This window comes from Microcaecilia unicolor, chromosome 3, assembly GCF_901765095.1.
Source record: "Microcaecilia unicolor chromosome 3, aMicUni1.1, whole genome shotgun sequence".
Lineage (NCBI taxonomy): Eukaryota > Metazoa > Chordata > Amphibia > Gymnophiona > Siphonopidae > Microcaecilia > Microcaecilia unicolor.
Window position 1 is genome coordinate 381,445,396 of NC_044033.1, and position 26,239 is coordinate 381,471,634.

The following is a 26,239-nucleotide window of genomic DNA, read 5'->3' on the forward strand; positions in this document are numbered from 1 at the left end:
GGTGATATCCAGTCTTTTGCATTGAGTGTCACATGTATGATTATCTTCCAGTTGGTGAGCGGTTATATGTGTGTGCTTGATGCAAAGAGTTCCTAGCTCTCAGAGAATTGGTATGTTCTCTTGAGGCTAGAGTAGCAGACTTGGTGGAGCTGAGGGAAACAGAGCGGTACATAGAAGAGACCTATAGGGACATTATTGAGAAGTTCCACCTCCAGTCTGGCAGCCCCTGTGCTGCCTTGGAGGGAGGTCTCCTAGAAGGAGAGCATCACCCTGGTGAAGTAGCAAGTACTCCTGTAGCCAGGACCTGTCCACTAGGGGATATACTATCCTCTTGCATCAAGGATATTGCAGGAAGATCTTCGGAAATTGCAAGACTGGGCATCCAAATGCCAGATGAAATTTAATGTGGACAAATGCAATGTGACGCACAATGGAAAGAATAATCCATATCATAGTTAACTGATGCTAGGGTCCACCTTGGAGGTCAGCGCTCAAGAAAAAAATCTGGGTGTTTGTCATTGTAGATAATACACTGAAATCTTCTACTCAGTGTGTGGTGGCAGCAGAAAAAAAAAAGCAGACAGGTTGCTAGGAATTATTAGGAAAGGAATGGTGAATAAAATTGAAAATACTATAATGCCTTTGTATCGCTCCATGGTGTGTCCGCACCTTGTGTATTGCATTCAGTTCTGGTCGCTGTACCTCAAAAAAAGGTAAGAGTGGAATTAGAAAAGGCTCAAAGAACAGCGACCAAAACGATAAAGGGGATGGAACACCTCTCATATGAGGAAAGGTTAAAGAGGTTAGGGGCTCTTCAGCTTAGAAAAGAGATGGATGAGGGGAGATATGATCGAGGTCTACAAAATCCTGAGTAGTGTAGAACGAGAAGTAAATCGATTTTTTACTCGTTCCAAAAGTACAAAGACTAGGGGACACAAAGTTACATGGAAATACTTTTAAAACAAATAGAAGGAAATATTTTTCACGCAATGAATAATTAAGCTCTGGAACTCTTTGCCGGAGGATGTGGTAACAGCAGTTAGTGTATCTGGTTTTAAAAAAAAGGTTTGTACAAATTCCTGGAGGAAAAGTCCATAGTCTGCTATTGAGACAGACATGGGAAGCAACTGCTTACCCTGGGATTTGTAGTATGGGTTGTCACGCTTTGGGTTTCTGCCAGGTACTTGTGATCTGGCTTGGCCACTGTTTGGAAAACAGGATACTGGGCTAGATGGACCATTGGTCTGACCCAGTATAGCTTTACTTATGCTCTAACTGCTATTTATTTATTAGAATTTATTTACGACCTTTTTGACAGCATTCACTCAAGGCGGTGTACAGTAAGAACAGATCAAACATGAGCAACAATTACAGCAGTAAAAATATTCAAAAACAATACAAAGTATGGCATGGTACACTATTTACAATATCAACACAATACGTAGAACATTATAATTGATAGCGAAGGGTAACGCAAATATGTAACATATAGAAGGGTAAGAGAGTAGGAAGAATTAGAAAGTAAGGCGATTGATTTAAAGACGAGTTGCACATGAGGTTAAAAATGGTTAAATATCTCTGCTAGGGTAGAAGTGGATAAACATGTCCTGCTGTAGTAAATGCAGCCTGAGTACTCCTTGTGTGTGTAAGACTAACGAGTTAAGTTACTTTTTCCAGTAAGGGCCTAGTTGAAGAGCCAAGCTTTCACCTGCTTCCTGAAGTAGAGATAGTCTTGTGTGAAACGAAGCCTTTGAGGCAGTGCATTCCAGAGTGTGGGGGTTACTCCAGAAAAAGCTCGCTTGCGGGTATCACATCGTGTAATGTCTTTTGGAGAGGGTGTAATTAGTGAAAGTCCTTGGGAGGACCTTAGTGCCCTTGGTAGTCTGTGGAGGGTCATCCTACTTTTCAGTACTCAGGGCCATTTCCTTTCAGGGCCTTAAAGATCAGACAGTTTTAAATTTAGCCCTGTATTGTACTGGTAGCCAATGAAGTTTTTGCAAAAATGGTGTGATATGGTCACGTCGCTTGCAACCTTCTATGAATCTTGCTGCTGCATTCTGAATCAGCTGGAGCTGGTGCAGGACCTTTGTAGTCAGACCATTGTTTAGTGCATTGCAGTAATCCAGTCTTGATGTTATCATGGAATGTACAATTGGGATAAGATTTACCTTCTCGATGTAAGGAGAGAGGCAGCGTAGCTGTCGCAAATATAGTAAAAGCAGCTCATGAAGGTTGCTTGGATTTGTGGAATCAGTGTAAGTGTTGAATCTAACTGTATTGCAAGGTTTCTGACTTGTGATTTGAGGGGGAGTTCATATCTCCCAAAAGGGATTTTGATATCAGCTATGTATCCACTTGTGTTAGGGACCCAGAGAAGCTCGGTTTTAATTGGGTTCAGGCAAAGTTTGTTGTGTTTAGCCCATTCTTGAATTGATTTAAGACAGGTAATAAGTTTATTCAAGGCTGTAGGTAAGTCAGGTTCAATGGGTATGAGTAGCTGCACATCACCTGCATAGATGTGGTTTGAGGTAGATATTGAATAGGTGACAGTATCGATCCTTGTGGTACCCCATAGGTCAGTTTCCAAGGTGGTGATGAGTTGCTACCAAACATTATGGATTGTTGCCTGTGTGATAGGTAGGATCTGAACCAAGCAAGTACTATTCCACTGATACCTGTTTCTGTCAGTCGTGCTAGCATGGTATCATGATCCACGGTGTCAAAAGCTGCAGAGAAATCAAGCAGTACTAACAGAGGCGAATCCCTTGTCTCGGTTTCTGTGAAGATCATCTAGTAGGGATACAAGGACCGTTTCTGTACCATAACCAGGTCTGAATCCAGATAGACATGGATCTAGATGGTTTCTCTTTTCTAACCAGTCATTAAGTTGAACACAGACTGTTTGTTCTGAGTTTCCCTAGAAACGGGATGTTGGAAACTGGCCTGTAATTTTCAAGTTTGTCCTGGTGAAGGTTGTTTTTCTTTAAAAAAATGAACATTACAAAAGATGGTTTCTAAAACATCTATGAGCAATCACATGTGAAAACTGCTAATTAAATAAATACATTGTCCCTGGGAAACTAAACACAGTACAATGAAAGCAAAAATTGTTTTTATTTATTTATTTCTCACATTTTCCCACCTCTTTGTAGGCTTAATGTGGCTTACAAATACCGTAGTGGTGATCGCCATTTCCGGAATAAGAAATACAGAGTAATATTTCAGTTGCCAGTTTTAACTCCTCCCCACCGCTAGTCCCATTCACTCATCACCTACCCAGCCACTCCAGCAGCAACCTTGGATCACATCCCCATCTATAGCAGTAGCCTCTGAATCTCTCCTGTACCTCCTAAAACAGTAGCCTCTGCCAATCACTACCCCCTAAAAAAAAAAATTCTTTAAAATGTAAATTTCTCCTACCAACGGGGCTGAGGGAGAAATCACTTCCTCAGCAACAATGCTCCTTAAGGGCTGCGTCTGTGGTTGTTACTGCTCTAAGTATCCTCTTGATCAATATGGCTCAATGTGGGCTGCCCATCCAGGGTGGACAGCCCCAGTTTTCTCTCTCTGTCTCCCCCATCTCCCCAGCACACACAGTTGCAGCTCACTACCTCCCCCCAACACACATGCACCCCCCACACCCATAGCTCTCTGACCTTCCCCAGCACACGTCTGCTATCCATCTTCTCTCTGTCTCCCTATCTAGCCCCTCCAGCATCTCTACTCATGGTACCACTTCCTATCTTTCCCTGCACCTTTAGTGTCCCTATCATCCCCTTATGTTCAGTATTGCCCCTCTATTTCCCTATCCGTCCTCCTGTGATCAACAATGCCCCTCTGTGTTTCTATCCCACCCTTTTCCACCATTGCCCTGTGTCTATCTCTATTCTTACTCCATGCTCAGCATCTCCTGTCTGTGCCCTGTTCCTCCCCTATCTTCCCTTCTCATATCTTAGGCACATTGCCATCTCCCTGCAGCCCCCCCCCCCCCCCCCCACTCAGAGTCCACCATAACTTCATCTTCCTCCAGCCCCCACTCCAGGGTCCAGTACATATCCTTTTAAGTTTTGCAAATCAACTTTATACACACTTGCAGAGACGACTTCTGTGGACTTGACTTTTTCAAAGCAAGCCAGATGCTTTCCAGCATCACTGCCATGGGAGCATCAACACATGCCTCTCCTCCAATGCTGTCTCCCTGATCCACTCAACGAGAGGGACGACCTTAGCCGAGCCTCTCTGCCCTGCAACTTCCGCAGGGACTGTTGGCCATGGAGGTGGATTGACTACCGGAGGAGATAGCGAAACTTCCAGCTCCTTCACTAGAAGCAACTACAGAGTCCTCATCTCCAGTTCCCAATGGGGGTCTGGTAGATACTTGGCAATTGACTGCTGTACAGGGATGAAGGCTACCAAGGATACTGCCTTGACCACCCCCGTCTTCTTAGTATGTGGTATAGTCAATAAGATACAGAAAAAGGAAACGGAGCAGTATCGGTAAGCCTTGCTTACCTGACCACCTTCATGCCACCACCTTAGCCACTTCAAGGGAGATACCTAGCCACGGATGAAGTAGGAGAACAGGACCCGTAACACTTAATATGGTGCTCCAAGTGATGTCATATTACTACTACTACTACTTATCAGTTCTATAGCGTTACAAGGCATGCGCAGCGCTGTCATATCTAATCTGCCTAAAAGTAAGAATTTTGTTAAAATGATCTGAGTCCTAAGCAAGGAAATAGGGAATCAGTAGTAGCAGGAGGAAGAGTGGAAGACCTGTGAGAGATGGGCAGCCAATGTGGTGTCTTGAGCAAGCGGTCATATGATCAAATTTTCTAGCTCCTGTTGCAAGTTTAAAAGCTGGATTTTAGATATGTTACTATTATATCTGTCACTCAAAGACCTTTATGCAGTGCATTACAATAGTCAAGATTACTGATAACCAGAGAGTGATGTTCCATGCAATGTGGAAACTTAGAAGAGTTAAACCTTTCTTCCAAAGGGAGGTATTTTGCAATCTGGTGCAGTCAATGGTATTAAGTCATTTGGACTATTGCAATTCCATATATGCCGGATGTAAAGTACAAATTATCAAGAGACTTCAAACTGCCCAAAACACTGCAGCCAGACTCATATTTGGAAAGGCGAAATATGAAAGCGCCAAACCCCTCAGAGAAAAATTACACTGGCTCCTTTTAAAAGATCGAATCACATTCAAAATCTGTACACTGATTCATAAAGTTATTCATGGTGAGGCCCCGATATATATGTTAGACCTTATAGACTTACCAGCAAGGAATACAAAAAGTTCATCACGTACATTCCTGAATCTCCATTATCCCAATTGTAGAGGCCTCAAGTTTAAAATATATGCATCTAGCTTCTCCTTCATCTGCACGCAACTTTGGAATGTACCATCGAATGCCATAAAAACAACACACGATTTGGCAGCCTTCCGGAAACTATTAAAGACTAATCTGTTCAAAGAGACTTATCATAAGGATCCTTCTTAAAAACACAATATCAGAACTATACTTGAGTTAGCTAACATTGAACTATTCTTATTTGGTTACTTTAGCACACTGTTATTATTGAATGCTTTTCACTACCCTTGATTTCAAATACTTAAAAAGTATTGTTTATTTTTCTTCTAATTTTATGGTGCACTCTTTTTTTTTTTTTAACCTGCAATATTACTCTGTATTTCTTATTCTGGAAATGGCGATCGCCATTACGGTATTTGCAAGCCACACTGAGCCTGCAAAGAGGTGTGAAAATGTGGGATATAAATGCAGAAAATAAATACATAATGTAAAATGTGAAGTGCTGATTGATGGAATAATCAAAGAATAGATCAAATCATTCTCAGCTTTAAGAAGTTTCATTTAATGAGGGAGGAAATATGGGACTGAAGGTTAGGGGCATTATCTACTGTAACCCTTAATACCTTAAGTGATGAAACAATAGGGAACCGAGTATCTACCGAAGAACTGCAGCAGAAGAGACAATGGTGTCTTGTCCTGATAATAGAAGGCTTTGGATTTACTTGGGCTAAGTTTCATTGGTCAGCCAATCAGCAATAGTGATGACCTTATTGTTACGGCACTGAATTTCTGTGGAGCAGGTGGTATTTACAGAGGCAGAAATTTGAATATTATCTGCATAGACCTAGAGTCTAAGTCCAGGATTGTATGAGGGTTAGTAGAGGGGCCAGAAAAAATACTTGACATTTCTACATGTTGCTACTTTCATATTTAAGTAGCACCTTTTCTAAAATCACTTAAAGTGCATGCTGACTTATACTTGTAAATCAGTGTTTTAAACTTACTAACCAGTGTGCATTCTCAGGCAATAACTGTTCTAACAAGAATAACTTTATTTCTTCTAACAGCATGCCCTATCAGAATAAATGGCACCAAACCCTTTTAAATTACCTCCGCAATATGCTTGTCAGCTTGCAGATATTTGAGATGGACAAGCTGGTGAGATATCTTAACTTAGACATGCCTCCTTCAGCTGAAATCTTTATACCTACAGCTATAATAGAGAAATCTTTATCCCTACAGCTATAATAGACACAACAACTAAAATCTGAGATAACTGTGAAATCTCCGATTTGCTATGTCTTTTCTGATTGGAGTTTCAGCCTTTCAGAAAAGCTAGTTTAGATTTGAGCAGCCCATTATTTACATTTAAGTTATTCCCTGTTGACTCAAATTCCCAAGCTTAAGCTGTGACCTGGTTGATTGCATTTTGATGAGCTACAGAATGGAGAAGCTCAAACTGACCGTGAGACATCAGATCATCCTGAACTGTGATTTAATTACCTCTCCAATCTGAAAAGGATTCAAATACAGTCTTAAACACCCTAACTCCAAACATCTTCACTTCAAAAACCTTCTTCTCAGTTGTTTTGAACCAAAGCATCAGAAAATGCACACTAGCATTAAAATTCTACTGCTTTTTCCACCATTAAAAAAAAAAAAAAAGAAGTTATATATTTTAAGATGAACAGTAATATTTCTCGGATTTCACCTTCACTACGATGACAACCTTCCCCTGTTTGAGGCCAATAGCAACAGCAGAGGCTGTTGTGTCCTTAGAGGTTTTATTTGTGGTGATGATCTCAAGCAGCTGCATTCTATCCACAGGAGAAAAGTAGTGCATCCCGATGACCTGGGCAAGGAAGGAGAAATGCCACAAACAAATCATGTCCACAGCACAGCTAACTCTGCATGCTAATCTATGCCCTGCATACACTTCAATACAGCAAACAAGGGTACAGAAGCAAAACTAAGTATAACATGAAAAATAAAGTACCAAAAGGAAGTCTGCACAAACTAAAGTGCACGTTTCCCAGTATGAGCAACAATGCAGATGAAAAATTACTGTACATATAAGTATTTTAATCTTTCATATCCTAAAAGTTAATACTTAGGAGCTGCTCCATCTCCTAAATATAAAATGCTGGGGCATGGTAGGAAATTATCTTGCAGGCCCTGGACAGAGCTCAGATTCCATGCCTTTACCATAATGCCTTTGCCATAGTAAAAAAAAAAAAAAAAAAAAGATAAAAGCATAATTGACAGTATTTGTTTGCTAGAAGAATCAGAATTAAGCACATTATCTTGCCAATATGTGCATTTATATGCAGCACTATGGAAAAATTAAGTCTTACCTGCTAATTTGATTTCCTTTAGTCCTTCCAGACTGGCACAGAAAAGAATGATGGGGGAGCACACCTACCAATAGGTGGAGGCTGATTCTTAAGTGAGTCAATAATATTCTGTACCAACCCTCTGTGAATCAGTATAATCTTTCCAAAGCAAGGTGAAAACCAAATTCCCACATCTGTGCTCTCTTCTGCTCCTACTACAGCCACTCATTCAGGCAAACAACCTAATAGCATGGCTGAAATTGAAACATTTTTTTTTTAAATTTGTAAACAGCAAAAAGAAATTAACTTCCTCCTCACACAGCTGCCCATCAAGCCAAGGATGACTGACTGCAAAACCAACAATATCTCCAAAAGAAAGAAAATGAAAAATGAAACTGGGCAGGATCTGGACCTGTCTGGAAAGACTAAAGAAAAGGAAGTTAGTGGGCAAGTCTTAATTTCTCCTTCCTTAGCATCAGACTGGCCCAGGATGGACTGATGGGAAGCAAAGCGGTGAATCTAAGTGAGGGATCCACAGAGCCCCACAGTCAACACACTTGCTCCAAAGGTTGCATCCTATCAAGCCTGGACAGCCACTTGACAGTCACAAAAGAATGAAAGGAAGACCAAACTACCACTCGTGGAATGCGCCTTCAGACCCTCCGCAACAGGCTTACCGCCTAGGACAGTGGTTCCCAAACTTTTTCGGTTCACGGCACCCTTTGTGTCCGAGCAATTTTTCATGGCACCCCCCCCCCCCCCCCTCCAGGTCTTCATCTTTTTCTCTGCACAAATATAACAGTGCTAGGGTGTCCTTATAACCAGTCCCTCCAAATGACACACTGATTATGATTTATAACAAATTATTACTCTACCTATGAAAAGTTATTCCGTCATTATACTTCCTCTGTGTACATTTGTATGCCACCTAACCCAGCATGTTTGAAAATATAAGTGAGATTAAGTAAATGCTACCAACAATAAAGAATGACAACGTGGATGCAGCACATCATAGGTTTGCTTGCTTTGTTTTGAATGGGAAGGGGAAGCAGAGACTGACCTATTAGCTTCAACTTGTTGACTTCATCCCATCTGTTTTCATCCAACCTCCTTGGCAGCAAAAGCAAGTCCCAAAGGCTGTCTGCTCTGAGTCCCCAGTGGCTGTGACCAAAAAAAAAAAAAGCACGGGGCCACAGCAGCCTTCAGGCATGTGCTGTCGGTTCTGCTGGTCCTCTGCCCCTCCCCCATCACACTGACGTCAGCTTCCAGTTCCGGGGGCAGAGGACTGGCAGAACTGACAGCACATGCTTGATGTCTGCTTCAACCTCGTGCTTCCTTTTTTTTTGTTGTTGTTTTGCTGCCACTGCTTTCTGCAGTAGCGGTTCGGGAGGTCAGGATTTGCTGCAGCACCCCAGAGTTCGCTGCGGTGCACCAGGGTGCCGTGGTGTACAGTTTGGGAACCACTGGCCTAGGACATACACAGACACTATTGCTTCCTTAATCAACCTAGCAATGGTAGCCTTGGACGTTGCAAGCCCTTACAGCTGGCTTCCCAAGAGGATGAAGAGACGATCTGACCACTGAAACTCTTCCGTCTTGTGCAAATATACCTTCAGTACCCTCCTGATATCCAGCTTTTGCAACCAACGCTGTTTCTCCGAGCATAAAGCGGAATCTAAGATCAGCAAAACCAGTAACCGGTTAACATGGAATGCCATAACCACTTTGGGGAGGAAGGAAGGAAGGAACTGGACATAACACAATCTTTTCCTTGGAAAATAGCAAAAAAGGCTCTCTCTACATGACAAGACTTTCAACAGCAAAATATGCCACGGCGAGGCAATAGTGTAAGGTCTACAGGAGGATAAAGATTGAAAAGGTGATCACACTAAAGATGAAAGGACCAAATTAAGATCCCATGAAGAAAAGAGCTGAAGGCAAAGCAGGCAGAGCAAACAGACTTCAGAAAATACCGATATCTAGATGGCAAGCTAAGGACTTTCCTTTAATCTGACTGCGAAGACAAGCCAAACCAGCCACATGGACCTTAAGCTATGTCAGGGTCAGTCCTTTATCAAAACCATCCTGCAGGAAATCCAGAACTTATGCTACTGAGGAACGCAAGGGCATCACTTCATGATCCTCACACCAATCTTCAAAGATCCTTCAGACCCGCATATAAGCTAAGAAAGATCATTACTGAGTACGGAGCAGTCGCAATCACTTTAGATGAAACGCCTCTCTTCAGTCAAGCCCATTCAAGAGCCAAGGCGCAAGACAAAATCGAATTGATCTGGCAGTGCTATTGGCCCTTGAGTAAATAGATTTACCAATTCTGAAAACTAGAGAGGTTCGTCCATCACCATATACACGAGATCTGCCAATCTGGAGCCACCAACACCACCAGATGCCTGTGAAGTTCTCTCTTTCAAACAGAATGGCCGTTCGCTGAGTCAGGGAATCCATGTCCTCTGAGCTCCTGTCCTTCCTGCGACTGAAGAACCTTGGGACCTTGGCATTCTTGAACACTGCCATAAGGTCCATTATCGGATTCTCCCACCAGTGAACGATGAAGTTGAAAAGCCTCGTGACTCAGAGTCCATTCTCCTGGATCCAGAACATGTCCAGGCAGACTTTATCTATAGGCGTTTTCTACTCTGGCTACATGAGAGGCTGGACAGATCTGAGAGATTACTCCTCCACCAGGCCATAAGAAGCACCTCTGCCAACAGATGACTCTGTGCCGCACTAACACATGCCAGCACCGTGGTGTTTTCTGACATGATTCTTACCGCTCTGCTCTCTAGCAGGCCCCAGAATTCCTGAAGTACCAACCAGATTGTCCAGAACTCCTGAAGCACCAGCCAGATTGTTGTAATTTTCAATCTGTGAATTGACCATGGGGTCTCCTCCCTGGACCAGTCCCTAAGCCAGCTGACAGAGACAGTGGGCTCCCCAGCACTGTTCCCTCTAAGCTGAGTGGGAGTCCTCCAACTGCATTGCTGCCAGTGAGGGGGTGGTGCTTCAATATTGTGTTTGTCACTAGGGACAGGCAGGTTCCTTGAAGCCCTGCAGAGCTTGCCAGTCTCTCACTTTTGGAAATGTGATAGTGACTTTAGATGGAGGACTCCTGCTCAGTTTAGAAGGAATAGTATACCCTAGCCTCTGCAACTAGCATACGTTATCACCACCGCCCAATGTGGTGGACTCAAACTGACTCCCTTGGAGAAACTGGAAGAGAGTGAAGCCACCATCTCAGACTTCTCCACTCTTGAGCCCTGAGCAGTAACCTAGTACATAAGTATTGCCATACTGGGACAGATTGAAGGTTCATTAAGCCCAGCATCCTTTTCCAACAGTGGCAAATCCACATCACAAGTAACTGGCAAGATCCCCAAAAAGTACAATACATTTTATGCTGCTTATCCTAGAAATAAGCAGTGCACTGTGATTGTGGCCACCACTGGGAGAGAAGAGCCCACTGTAAACGCCTCATATGGGCTCTGGTCAATTGGACCACCTCCAGTATTCCAGTATGGCCATCATGGCACAACGATCTTTGTAGTCACCGCATAAACCACTGCATCTACCACCAGGGACTTAAGCATCTCCTTATCCTGTTCTGGCACTGGATACACCTTAATCATGAACCATGCCAAGCAAAAAGGAGCATCCCTCTGAGTCTGGACGATATCCCTGATATCCCGATGTACAGGGAAGGACCTACCTCCCTTTTTGATACCCTTCACCAGGCGGTTAGCTTAGCGGGGTTTAATGAAGGTTTGGATGGCTTCCTAAAAGGAAAAGTCCATATAGACAATTATTAAAATGGACCTGGGGAAAATCCACTGCTTATTTCTGGGATAAGCAGCATAAAATGTTTTGTACTTTTTGGGGATCTTGCCAGGTAATTGTGACCTGGATTAGCCACTGTTAGAAACAGGATGCTAGGCTTGATGGACCTTCGGTCTGTCCTAGTATGGCAATACTTTTGTACTTACGAGTCTACTTTCTGTGCCTCCAGAGCAGCAGGTTCCTCATCAAAATTCAAAAGTAGACGAGACCAAGTAAAATCTGCTCTTGTAACTCTTCCTTATAAAAAATCCCAACTAGAGAGGAATCCTCTCCCAACCAGGAGGACCCTTCCATACAGTCCTCCTGCTCCCAAGGTCCTGCCTCCTCAGAATCCATAAACTCCTCAGATTCCTCGGAAACCACCTTAGACTTCTGACATGCCCAGGCCCTGCTGCTGACATGCAGGGCACCGCTGGAGCTTATAAGAACTTATTGCTCCTGGTGTGCAAAACGTCTGCATAGCCAAAGCAACTCCCTCCCTCCCTCTGACTTCAATGACCATAGTTCTGCAAGGAGACAGCCAAGGACAAAAATCACTCTACACCCAGGTCAAAAATCACTATACCAGTAACAGTTCTCACTTTTACTTTTTTTTTTTGTTTGTTTAACATCAGTGGTTGTTGCCCGAGGCAACCAAGGCTCCCCTCCTTGATGGAGCTGAGGCACAAACTTCAACTCCCTGGAAAAGAATGGGGGGAGAAGGAGAAGACAGACTCGGCCACGTGAATGTAGCATTCCCAGGGCACCAGAGACTCTCTCCAGTCTCAGCCCACCAAGCCAGTAAGGATCACCGAAGGGAGCACAGAAAATCCTAAAGAGCTATCAATATTTATATGTTCCCTTCTTTCATATACAGAAAAATAATCTAGAAGAGAACAACAAAAGGAAAAAAGCTAGAAAAGCCAGAAAAAACTACCTCCCTCCCCCCAACCAAGTTTGAAAGGCTCACCACATCCACCACCTGCTGAAGACTGAGAAATACTCAGTCTTTGAGGAATGGTACAGAACACTTATTGGATTACACAGTCTTCACCTACAGGTAAGCGTGCTCAACCCATCAGTCCTTTTGGGGGCCGATCTAGAGGGACACTAAGGAAATGTCATGTTTTGGATATCTTATTCAACTCCCTCTATGCACAACTCAAAAGTCAATTGATCCTTCAATGCTTAAGTAAAACAAAACAAAAAAAAATCATGTTAGGCATAACTCACATAATACAAACATCCTATCCCCATAGTTTTCAGCCTCCCATATATTTCTCCCAAACTAGTACTCTATCAACCTCCTCCATTCTCTATCATGATAGTTCATAATTCCTTCCCCATAAATGTAGCCCTAATATGCCAGTCCATGTTACCTTCAGCTCCCAAATGATCCTTTCATCATACTTATAATTCAAGGATCCTGTAAACATGCCGTTTTGGAGTTTAATGGTATTCAGGATAGACTTGCTTGAACAATCATGCCTTTTTAAGGTTTCTTAAACACCTACCTCTCCTTTCTTGTACTGCTGTTTTTCATCTGGTCAACAAAGCAGTATTTTCCAACCCTGCATGTGGCACACCCAACTTGTCTGGGATTTTAGAATACCCATAATAAATATGCATGAAGAATGACTGCATTCACTGGAGATCTTATGCATGACATTTGTGTGCACTTTCAGTATAGCAATCTGGACAGTTCAACTGGATTTGTGAACATCGAGAAGAGGACTGGACACTGCACTAGAGAATACCAGGAGTCCAAAACTGACAACCTATTCACTGGACTAATACACTCTACAGACATGTTTAAAATGTTTAGCAAATGAAATAGGTTTTCAGGTTTCTACTCTTCAAAGGGAGAAAAAGGAAGAGCTGGCCTGGTGACTCCTTGCTGCTAATGAGCACGTCAGAGTCCAAGACGACTCCTCAGACAGCGGCTAGAACAACTTCAACAGCACGACTTTGTAATTAGCCAATAGTTCCTGCAGCCACAAGAAAACTGCATATAAGGATCTGTCCTAACAGAGTCAAATAAGCTTAAAAGGAATAGGAAATCAGGAAAACTCCCTACACCAAACACAGAAATGTAAAGTAGTTCACTGACCTTATCTGGCCTTTTACTGACTGTAGCAATTTTCTCAATTGGAAGTGCAGATGTGTTGCTGGCAAAGATACAGTGAGGAGGAACAACCTATGTGAACAAGACAGTTCATTAGAGAAGTCACGGCTTGGAAGAGGTACAAAATTCACATCAATCCACAGGACCCAAGCCCTCCCCACAGTTAGTACTCTTGATAGTACTGAAGTCAGAAAGATTCAATTGCTTTCCTTGTACCAAAAATGACAGACAACAGAAGTTATCAGATAGATTTTCATCTTAGAAGGAGATCATATCAATCTACCTCTTCCAATTTTACATGATTTTTCCTTTCACTCTCTCAAGTTATACATAAAAACAAGCACAACTTAAGATCAAACTTGTACCTTCCCAGTTTTAATTAGTTTTTATCATGGCTAGTCATGCGCTGGGTCTTCTTTTTTCTTTTGGAGTAATTTCCAAAATTATTTTTCAGTACTTTTTAAATTTTCACGAGGGCAATTTTAAAACAAGACACCCAGGCAGAAAAGGCACAGAGGTGCATTTGTTGTACCCATTTTATAAAAGAAATGTGTGTACATTAACTCTGTTGAAGAGCTGCTGCACAAACCTGCTCTGAGGAAGTGTATGTATAAGCTGGCGAGAACCAGTGAATATCGTAGAACACACACATGTAAAGGGGAGGGGTAAAGGGTCATGGATTTCACATACTACCTTTCTGTTGAACAACACAAAATGGTTAAGTGACTTGCCCAGAGTCACAAGGAGATATAGTGAGAATTGAACATTCACAATCTATTCTCTGTTCCCAGTATTGTGTACTCGGCTCTTAATTTTATGCGTATATCCCCTGGGACAACTTATAACGGGACTACCCGAATGTGCAAAATACTGTTTACATATTCAATTATCCCCCAATATGATATCTTGAGTCTGTAATTTGGCTGTTGAATCCCTTTGATGCTACCATGACATTACAGGTGTTTGACATGCAGAGGCAAACATCTCCACAAACAGCAAGATAATAAAAGCAAAATACATTTATACTAAATTCTCACTGTGCCCATGTTCCATTATGGAGGTCTGCTTCACGGGAATTTTAAAAAGTAAAATAAAATAGAACTCCATGTGAGATAACGTAAAATGTATGGTTACCTGTTAATCATATCAGTACATTCCTTATGCATGGTGCCTCTAGCTGGGTCCACTCATGGAGGAAGCCCTCCTATTACCAACCTCAAAGAGTGGACCTGTACCTCAACACAGGCTAGCTATAGATGCATTGTTTGCACAAGATCCCTGAAAGCCTGACCTGCTGTCAGGACCTAAGGAGGATTTGCCTTGTTTGGAAATATGGCCACTGGGCATAATTAGAACGATTGGGCCCATAGTGCTCAAAGTCACTATATTTTTGTCTACTACCAAAGGACCTAACAAGAGGATTTAGGCTTGTCCTCAGGACTTCATGGAAGTATTCTTGAGACAAGACTTGTCATATACGTCAACCAATCTTTCAGCCACAGAAACTGATGAGCAGTACCAGAGGGCTGTATTTCCTGCAAAACCTTTTATGAGATCATAAAGGCCATAAGCCAATATGCATTACCTGCCTCCAAACAGTGCAGCTGACAGACAAATCTGGATACTGACCTTGGTTTAAATTCCGAGTCCTCTGAACCCAACACAGACAGGCTCTTGCCACATATGAGCAAGAAATAAAAGCTTGAAGCTCTCAGGCATTAACTTCAAAGGAAAGTTGAAGTACTGCCTCCACTTTACAGTCCTGCAAAGTCTTCAAAAGTGAGACCACCTTCCAAGGGTATTGTGGTCGTCTAAGTGAGTGCAGTAACTAACAATTCTACCTTTGGCTGCAGAAACCTCTCAGCTAGAAGCAGAGAATAAAATTTAGACATAGCCCTGCCTTACTCTTAGATCATTCAGAATCCCTGACAAGGTCAATCTGTTCACTTTGCGTTATGAGGTGTGGCTCAAATGAGGATGGGAGGAAATCTAGATCACGTGACATTGATGGTTCAAGACCAGAAGTTTCATCCTCTTCCTCATCGGACTCAAGTGAGAACGATTCTGGTGCATCAGGAACCGGCAATCCTTCTCCTTGCGGTACAGAGCATATAGCTGATGGAATGTTTGGATACTGCACAGTCCACTTTTGATTCTTTGACAAACCTTTTCCAACTAGATGCACCATGCAAAAGTAACAGTGCTGATATGATCTATCAGCTCTCTTCAAATCATTGGTACTGCAAAGACATAGATTTCTTTTTCCTGTTGCACAAGTGTTGCTGTATAGGTGTGGAACCCAGCTCTTGTCCTGATCTCCAATATTGCAGCCAAAATAAAAGGTAGTAGGCTCTGTTAAACACAGTGGCTATACTTCACTTTTGTGATGCAATAGTCACTTCACCACAAATACAGCAAAAGTTACATAACACTATGGTCCAAATTCTATAAATGGCACTTAAAAACAAACAAACCATGCTAAATGTTATAAGACAACTTAGAAAGAAGAAAGGCAAGAATACCTGGATAAGCTAAGAGAAGCTGGAGAAGCTATCAGGAAAGTGAAGAGGCAAATGGAAGAAAAGATAGCTAATACGGAAAAATTGGGGGATAAGATGTTTTTCAGATATGTGACAGGAGGAAGTGCCATAATAGCATTGCAAGAGTCAAAGCTGAGGGGGAGGAATATGTGGCAGCTGATGAGGATAACGCTGAACTGATTAACAACTATTTTTGTTCTATGTGCACAGATGAAAGGCTGGGGGTAGGACTGCAGAAAACAAATGCAAAACAGGATTGATGTATGGTAGACCAAGACCCATTCTCAGAGGACTGTGTTTGTGAGGAGCTAGCTAAACTAAAAGTAAACAAAGCAATGGGGCATGATGCAAGGGTGCTCTAGGAACTCGAAGAAGTTCTGGAGACTCCGCTGACTGACCTCTTCAATGCTTCCTTAGAGTCCGGAGTGGTCCTGGAGGACTGGAGAAGGGTAGATGTGGTCCCTTTGCACAAGAGTGGAAGTAAAGAGGATGTTGGGAATTACAGACCCGTCAGTCTGACATCAGTGGTGAGTAAACTAATGGAAACACTTCTAAAGTGGAGGACTGTGAGGTTTCTCAAACTGAATGGAATGCAGGACCTGGGCAGCATGGCTTCACTAGAGGCAGGCCATGTCAGACAAATCTGATTGATTTTTTTCGACAGGGTGACCAAAAAAGTTGGCGTGGGAGGGGCACTAGACATGGTGTACTTAGATTTCAGTAAAGCCTTTCACACGGTTCAGAACAGGCGACTCCAACAAACTGAGTATCCTCAGAACGGGACCTAGAGTAACTGGCTGAACGGAAGGAGACAGAGGGTGGTGGTAAGGGATGTTATCAGTGGAGTGCCACAGGGATCAGTCCTGGGATCGGCTCTTTTTAACATCTTTGTGAGTGATATTGCGGAAGGGCTGTCTGGTAAGGTTTGTCTCCTTGCCTATGATACCAAACTCTGCAACAGGGTGGACACCCCAGAGGGTATGGATGACATGAGGAAGGACCTAACAAAGTTTGAGGAATGGTCTAATATTTGGCAACTAAGATTTAATGCTAAAAAATGCAGTCATTCACTTGGGTCATAAGAATCCAAGGGAACAGTACAATATAGAGGGTGAAGTGCGGGACTCGGGGGTGATTGTGTCTGATGAACTTAAAGTTTACAAACAGATAGAAAAAGCGATGGTCATAGCCAGAAGGATGTTTGGGTGCATAAGGAGAGGGATGACCAGCTTGCAAAAAGAGGTGATAGTGCCCTTGTAGAAGTCTCTGGTGAGGTCCCATTTAGAGTACCGTATGAAATTCTGGAGACCGCACCTACAGAAAGATATAAACAGGATGGAATGGTCCAGTGGGCAGCTACAAAACTGGTAAGTGGTCTTGGACATAAAACACATAGGGACAGGCTTATGAACCTGAATGTGTATACACTGAAAGACAGGAGGGAGAGGATCCCTTAGGGAAAGGAAGAGTTAGTGGTTATGGAGGATGGGCAGACTGGATGGGCTATTTGGCCTTTATCTGCCATCATGTTTCTATTCTACAAGTGCTGGGACCAACTAAACCCTTGTGCAAATCCTCACGCCTAAATTATGTACTGAGCCCCCTTACTCTATAACAGCATGCATAAATTTTAAGAACACCCCTGATAAGCCCATGACCCTCCCATAATATGGTGCATAAATTTTAATTAATCCCAATTAGCACCAAAAATTGATTAGGGCGCAATTATCAGTGCTAACTGGCTCATTATTCAATTAAATTGCTCATGCCCAAATTTATACATGCAGTTCTAAGCACCACATATAGCATTCAGGGGTTTATGATCTCTGGAGCTGATATAAGGCAATTTGTTCTGCAGAGTGACGCAAGCTGAGTTATGGTTGCATTAACTATGATTACAAACACAATGCAATTCATATCACAATCAAATTGAATCATTCATTGTTTTGCTTAAAAAGTACTGTCCAAACCGAATTACAGATTTATCCATAGATACAGTCAAAGATGTATTTTAGTCATTTCCAGTTTAAACTGAGATACCTTTAGTTTATAACTCACTTATCCTCCACTATTCACAAGTCAAACATCCTATATTCTGACCCAGTAGCATATCTTCAAAACTAGAGCCAGTTTTAAGCATCATTTTTGTTCTCAATACCCAGAATTAGCAAAGTTTCACTATATTTATTTTGGAAGCATTTTGGCTGTAGAACAGTGTAAATATTCCAGTTAAATTCTCAAGTTACTGAAAGTCATCACAAATTGAATAACTGTTTTAATAAGATTTTAAACTGGATGAAAGCTTCTGCTCTAAAGCTGAATATTGATAAGACAGTGTTGTTGTGGAAAAGGAATACAAAATAGCCTATGCCAGCTAACTATCCTGAGATCAATGAATGTTTTTCCTGTGTGTGTGAATTTTCTGAGCTGGTTACATAGTAAATGACGACAGATAAAGACCTGAACGGTCCATCCATTCTGTCCAACAAGATACACTTATTTTACATGGTATGTGATACTTTATAAGTATACCCGAGTTTGATTTGCCCTTGCCATTCTCAGGGCACAGACTGTAGAAATCTGCACAGCACTGTTCTTGTACTAAACGTTCTGAAGCTAACGTCAAAGTCCCTTAAACTTTACACTACAGCCTACCCATATCTATTCAGTTAGGTTCAGGTTCTCCACTGTCAGCTTATGTAAGACTCCAACTGTCAAGCTTGTGCTATGAACTGCTCACAAGCTTTTAACAGCTTCTGGCGATGGACCTTCATACCCTTTATGCAATCTACTAGTTGAGCTGCATTTTTCTAGGCTTCCAGGACAGAACAGCTGACTGTTAGCAGCAAAGCTTCCCACTCTAGTACAATTTCCTGCTATACTTTCAAAATGCAAAGGGCTCAATTTCTCCTCAGGATCTAACCCAAGCCTTTGTATAGCTCCATGGTGCAACCGCACCTCGAATATAGGGTATGATACATACCTGTAGCAGTTGTTCTCCGAGGACAGCAGGCTGATTGTTCTCACGACTGGGTTGACGTCCGCGGCAGCCCCCACCAACCGGAAAAAGCTTCGCGGGACGGTCGGCACGCAGGGCACGCCCACCGCGCATGCGCGGCCGTCTTCCCGCCCGTGCGCGACCGCTCCCGCCAGTTGAATGACAAGCAATAAAGTATGAAACACAACTCCAAAGGGGAGGAGGGAGGGAAGGTGAGAACAATCAGCCTGCTGTCCTCGGAGAACAACTGCTACAGGTATGTATCATACCCTTTCTCCGAGGACAAGCAGGCTGCTTGTTCTCACGACTGGGGTATCCCTAGCTCTCAGGCTCACTCAAAACAATAACCCAGGTCAATTGAACCTCGCAACGGCGAGGGTACAACAGAAATTGACCTACGAAGAACAACTAACTGAGAGTGCAGCCTGACCAGAATAAATTCGGGTCCTGGAGGGTGGAGTTGGATTTACACCCCAAACAGATTCTGCAGCACCGACTGCCCGAACCGACTGTCGCGTCGGGTATCCTGCTGGAGGCAGTAATGAGATGTGAATGTGTGGACAGATGACCACGTCGCAGCCTTGCAGATCTCTTCAATAGTGGCTGACTTCAAGTGGGCCACCGACGCTGCCATGGCTCTGACACTATGAGCCGTGACATGACCCTCAAGAGTCAGCCCAGCCTGGGCGTAAGTGAAGGAAATGCAATCTGCTAGCCAATTAGAGATGGTGCGTTTCCCGACAGCGACCCCTAGCCTGTTAGGGTCGAAAGAAATAAACAATTGGGCGGACTGTCTGTGGGGCTGTGTCCGCTCCAAGTAGAAGGCCAATGCTCTCTTGCAGTCCAATGTGTGCAACTGACGTTCAGCAGGGCGGGTATGCGGCCTGGGGAAGAATGTTGGCAAGACAATTGACTGGTTAAGATGGAACTCCGACACCACCTTCGGCAGGAACTTTGGGTGAGTGCGGAGCACTACTCTGTTGTGATGAAATTTGGTATATGGAGCATGAGCTACTAGGGCTTGAAGCTCACTGACCCTACGAGCTGAAGTAACTGCCACCAGGAAAATGACCTTCCAGGTCAAGTACTTCAGATGGCAGGTATTCAGTGGCTCAAAAGGAGGTTTCATCAGCTGGGTGAGGACGACGTTGAGATCCCATGACACAGTAGGAGGCTTGATAGGGGGCTTTGACAAAAGCAAGCCTCTCATGAATCGAACGACTAAAGGCTCTCCAGAGATGGCTTTACCTTCCACACGATAATGGTAAGCACTAATCGCACTAAGGTGATTCCTTACTGAGTTGGTCTTGAGGCCAGACTCTGATAAGTGCAGAAGGTATTCAAGCAGGTTCTGTGCAGGGCAAGAACGAGGTTCTAGGGCCATGCTCTCACACCACACGACAAACCTCCTCCACTTGAAAAAGTAACTCTTTTTAGTGGAATCCTTCCTAGAGGCAAGCAAGACCCGGGAGACACCCTCAGACAGACCCAACGCAGTGAAGTCTACGCCCTCAACATCCAGGCCGTGAGAGCCAGAGACTGAAGGTTGGGGTGCAGCAACGCTCCGTCGTTCTGCGAAATGAGAGTCGGAAAACACTCCAATCTCCACGGTTCTTCGGAGGACAACTCCAGAAGAAGAGGGAACCAGATCTGACGGGGCCAAAAGGGCGCTATCAGAATCATGGTGCCGCGGTCTTGCTTGAGCTTCAGTAAGGTCTTCCCCACCAAAGGTATGGGAGGATAAGCATACAGGAGGCCGGTCCCCCAATGGAGGAGAAAGGCATCCGACGCTAGCCTGCCGTGTGCCTGAAGTCTGGAACAGAACAGAGGCAGCTTGTGGTTGGTCTGAGAGGCGAAAAGGTCCACCGAGGGGGTGCCCCACGCTCGGAAGATCTTGCGTACCACTCTGGCATGGAGCGACCACTCGTGCGGTTGCATGACTCTGCTCAGTCTGTCGGCCAGACTGTTGTTTACGCCTGCCAGGTATGTGGCTTGGAGGAGCATGCCGAACCGACACGCCCAACGCCACATCCCGACGGCCTCCTGGCACAGGGGGCGAGATCCGGTGCCCCCCTGCTTGTTGACGTAATACATTGCAACCTGATTGTCTGTCCGAATTTGGATAATTTGACAGGACAGCCGATCTCTGAAAGCCTTCAGTGCGTTCCAGATCGCTCGGAGCTCCAGGAGGTTGATCTGCAGATCCTTTTCCTGGAGGGACCACAGACCCTGAGTGTGGAGCCCATCGACATGGGCTCCCCACCCCAGGCGAGATGCATCCGTCGTCAGCACTTTCGTGGGCTGCGGAACTTGGAATGGACGTCCCAGGGTCAAATTGGTCCGGATGGTCCACCAGAGCAGTGAAGTGCGACAACTGGTGGAGAGGCGGATGACATCTTCTAGATTCCCGGTGGCTTGGAACCACTGGGAAGCTAGGGTCCATTGAGCAGATCTCATGTGAAGACGAGCCATGGGAGTCACATGAACTGTGGAGGCCATATGACCCAGAAGTCTCAACATCTGCCGAGCTGTGATCTGCTGAGACGCTCTGGTCTGCGAAGCCAGGGCCAAGAGATTGGTGGCCCTCGCTTCGGGAAGGTAGGCCTGAGCCGTCTGGGAATTCAGCAGCGCTCCTATGAATTCCAGAGACTGAGTTGGCTGGAGATGGGACTTTGGGTAATTTATCACAAACCCCAGCAGCTCCAGAAGTTGAATAGTGCACTGCATGGACCGGAGGGCTCCTGCCTCCGAGGTGTTCTTGACCAGCCAATCGTCGAGATATGGGAACACGTGCACTCCCAGCTTGCGTAGGTAGGCCGCTACCACCACGAGGCACTTTGTAAACACTCGTGGGGCAGAGGCGAGCCCAAAGGGCAGCACACAATACTGAAAGTGCCGTGCGCCCAGGCGGAATCTGAGATACTGTCTGTGAGCTGGCAGTATCGGGATGTGAGTGTATGCGTCCTTTAAATCCAGGGAACATAGCCAATCGTTTTTCTGAATCATTGGCAGAAGGGTGCCCAAGGAAAGCATCCTGAACTTTTCTTTGACCAGGAATTTGTTCAGGCCTCTCAGGTCTAGGATGGGACGCATCCCCCCTGTTTTCTTTTCCACAAGGAAGTACCTGGAATAGAATCCCTGCCCTTCCTGCCCGGGTGGTACGGGCTCGACCGCATTGGCGCTGAGAAGGGCGGAGAGTTCCTCTGCAAGTACCTGCTTGTGATGGGAGCTGAAAGACTGAGCTCCTGGAGGACAATTTGGAGGCAGGGAGGCCAAATTCAGGGCGTATCCGCACCGCACTATTTGGAGAACCCACTGGTCGGAGGTTAAGAGAGGCCACCTTTGGTGAAAAAATTTTAACCTCCCTCCGACCGGCAGATCGTCCGGTACGGACACTTGTAGGGCGGCTATGTTCCCGTGGATCCAGTCAAAAGCCCGTCCCCGGCTTTTGCTGTGGAGGCGCAGGGGGCTGCTTAGGCGCACGCTGTTGACGAGAACGAGCGCGCTGGGGCTGTCCCTGTGCCTGACGAGGCCTTCGGGCCGGCTGGTTGTACCTACGCTTTGCAAAAGAATAGGGTGCAGCCTGCCGTGCCCGGGAAAAACGCCCACCCGTGGGGGCGGGTGCTGAAGGCGCCCGGTGGGAGAGCTTGTCGAGAGCGGTTTCCCGCTGATGCAGTTGGTCCACCATCTGCTCGACCTTCTCACCGAAAATGTTATCCCCCCGGCAAGGGACGTCGGCCAGTCTCTGCTGGGTGCGGTTGTCCAGGTCAGAGGCACGCAGCCATGAGAGCCTGCGCATCACTATACCTTGGGCCGCAGCACGAGATGCCACGTCACAGGTGTCAAAAATCCCCCTGGACAGGAACTTTCTGCACGCCTTCAGCTGCCTGACCACCTCCTGATAAGGCCTGGACTGCTCCGGCGGGAGCTTATCGACCAGGTCCGCCAGCTGTTGCACATTGGTCCGCATGTGGATGCTCATATAGAGCAGGTACGATTGGATGCGGGTCACGAGCATGGAGGACTGGTAGGCCTTCCTCCCAAATGAGTCCAGAGTGCGAGACTCCCGCCCCGGGGGCGCCGAGGCGGTATCCCTCGAACTCCGTGCCCTCTTGAGAGCAGAATCCACGACCGCTGAGTCATGGGGCAACTGGGGCCGCATGAGCTCTGGGTCAGAGTGGATCCTGTACTGGGACTCTGCTTTCTTGGGAATGGTGGGATTAGTTAATGGTCGCACCCAGTTCCGGAGCAGCGTCTCCTTCAGGACATTGTGCAGCGGTACCGTGGAGGACTCTCTAGGCGGTGATGGATAGTCGAGGACCTCGAGCATCTCGGCCCTCGGCTCTTCCACAGAGACCACGGGAAAGGGAATGCTTATAGACATATCCCGCACAAAGGAGGCAAAGGAGAGACTCTCAGGAGGTGAGAGCTTCCTCTCCGGTGACGGCGTGGGGTCCGAGGGAAGGCCCGTAGACTCCTCTGAGGAGAAATATCTCGGGTCCTCCTCTTCCCCCCACGAGTCCTCATCCTCGGTATCGGACATTAGCTCATGTAGCTGAGTCCGGTACCGGGCCCGGCTCGACGTCGAGGCACCGAGGCCTCGGTGTCGTCGAGCGGTGGACTCCCGCGCCGGCGGGGACGGAGCTCCCTCCATCGACGTCGACGGGGACTCCACCTGCGTGGCTGTCGAGACCGGCACCGCAAGCGGCGGCGGTGTCGACTGCCCCGGCGCCGGGCTAGAGCTCGCCGGCGCCACAGTCATCGGCGCCGAGGGCGCAAGCACCCCCGGCGCCGGCACAGCCTGGCGCATCAGCCCTTCCAGGAGCCCCGGAAGGATGGCTCTGAGGCACTCGTCCAGGCCCGCTGCCGAGAAAGGCGGTGGGGCCGGCAAGGGTGTCGGTGCCAGAAGCTGCTGGGGGCCAGGAGACGGCACCGAGGTGCCGGAACCCCGACGCGTCGGTACCTCCACCACCGACGGAGATCTCTCCTCTCTGTGATGACGCTTCGGCGTCGACACCTCCTCAGGCACCGAGGGCTCCCGGTGACGGCGCTTCTTGTCCTTCTTCCGGTGCACGTCACCGGTGCCGGAGGGCATGGAGGAGGAGGAGGTCGATCCCCCTCGGTCTCGAGGTACCGGGTCCGACAGGGTTCGGTCCCGTGGCTCACGAGTTGAGGGAGTGACCGGGGCCGACTGCCCACGCGGTCTCTCTACCCCACTCTCGCCGGCGGACCGGCGGGCCGACGGGACCTGTTCTCCTGGGGTCGCTGCCATCGGTGCCGATGTCTCGGGCATCGATACCGGTACCGAAGAACCGTCCTTCGATACCGATGCCGTCGAGGTCGACGTCGAGGGGCCGGCGCAAGTTCCAAAAAGACGGTCCCGCAGAACTTGCCTCGCAACCTGAGTCCGTTTCCGGAGACCGAGACACAAAGCACACGACTTGAGATTGTGCTCCGGCCCGAGGCACTGGAGGCACCAAGCGTGGGTGTCGGTCTGCGAGATCGGCCGGCCGCAGCGACCACACTTTTTAAATCCACTCGGGACCTTCGAGGACATCGACGGAAAAATCGCGTCGGCGAAGTCAAAGTCGGCAATGGTGGCTAAAATCACACCACGAAAATTGAAACCGACCGAGCGGCCACTAGGCCGCAACGAGGCGTCCCCGCTAGAAAGCGAGGGAAAAAGGAGGAGCGCGTGCTCCACACGCGCAAAATTCTTTTTTTTTTTTTTTTTTTTTTTTTTGGATAACAAACGAAACTGAAAGAAGAAGAGGCCAAAAGGGCCAAGAGCGACGACCCGCGTAAACGCGGTCGAAAATTCCGGCGGCTGAAACGAGAGAGTTGCAAAAACACGACTCTCTCAGTCGCGGGAAAAAAGTAACTGGCGGGAGCGGTCGCGCACGGGCGGGAAGACGGCCGCGCATGCGCGGTGGGCGTGCCCTGCGTGCCGACCGTCCCGCGAAGCTTTTTCCGGTTGGTGGGGGCTGCCGCGGACGTCAACCCAGTCGTGAGAACAAGCAGCCTGCTTGTCCTCGGAGAATGTGATCAATTCTGGTCACCGATTCTCAAAAAAGATATAGTGGAATTAGAAAAGGTACAAAGAAGGGTGACAAAAATGAAAAAGGGGATGGGACGACTTCCCTATGAGGAAAGGCTGAAGCTGTTAGGGCTCTTCAGCTTGGAAAAAAAGACAATGGGAGATATGATAGAGGTCTATAAAATAATGAGTGGAGTGGAATAGGTAGACATGAATCGTTTGTTTACTGTTTCCAAAAATACTAGGACTAGGGGCATGCGATGAAGCTACAAAGTAGCAAATTTAAAAAGAATCAGAGAAAATGTTTCTTCATGCAACAAGTAATTCAACTCTGGAATTCGTTGCCAGAGAATGTGGTAAAAGCAGTTAGCTTAGCAGAGTTTAAAAAAAGGTTTGGACAGCTTCCTAAAGGAAAAATCCATAGACCATTATTAAATTGGACTTGGGGAAAATCCACTATTTCTGGGACAAGCAGTATAAAATGTTTTGTACTTTTTGGGATCTTGCCAGGTATTTGTGACCTGGATTGGCCACTGTTGGAAACAGGATGCTGGGCTTGATGGACCTTTGGTCTCTCCCAGTATAGCAATACTTATGTATTTAACCAAGTATTAAAAAAAATAAGGTGCCATCTTCTACTACTACTTTTTAATATAGCATTATTAAGCATTCTCCACACTGTATACATATACATACAAAAGGGTCCCTTCCCCTAGGGCTTTCAAGCTATTCAAGAGAAACAGGATAAAACAAAGAAATTAGGGAGTTTTATTTATTACAGAAGATTGTTAAAAAACAAAGAATGAACAGGATTATAAGTGATTGAGAATTAAATAGCAGCTGCAGAAAGGTGGTCTTAAGTTAGATTTTAATATGGCCAGAAAAGGAGTCGAGTACGTTGACTCAGAAGTCTATTCCAGATGTATAGCATAGTAAGGTGGAGAAGGGTACAGATAAGAGTGACCTATGGTACCCAACAAAGCTCTCAAGGAGCGGTATATGGAGAAATCAGAGAAGAGGTAAAGATGACATGCAAAACGAATGC

General features: G+C 45.8%; 1 protein-coding gene and 1 long non-coding RNA gene across 2 annotated transcripts in view; one reads left to right on the forward strand and one right to left on the reverse strand.

The window, feature by feature from the left end:
- The window catches only part of LOC115467008 (trifunctional enzyme subunit alpha, mitochondrial-like), a 93,636-nt gene that overhangs the window by 15,892 nt on the left and 51,505 nt on the right, over positions 1–26,239 (reverse strand). Inside the window, exons 14-15 of the mRNA XM_030198639.1 lie at positions 13,605–13,691; positions 7,039–7,179 (exon numbers count right to left, since the gene is read on the reverse strand). Coding sequence (XP_030054499.1) covers positions 7,039–7,179; positions 13,605–13,691 — 228 coding nt within the window. The remainder of the gene's footprint in view (positions 1–7,038; positions 7,180–13,604; positions 13,692–26,239) is intronic.
- On the forward strand, positions 1,628–16,122 carry LOC115467010. Its single transcript, XR_003941633.1, has 3 exons — positions 1,628–1,729; positions 10,011–10,014; positions 16,112–16,122. It is a non-coding gene; the product is annotated as an uncharacterized LOC115467010 (long non-coding RNA).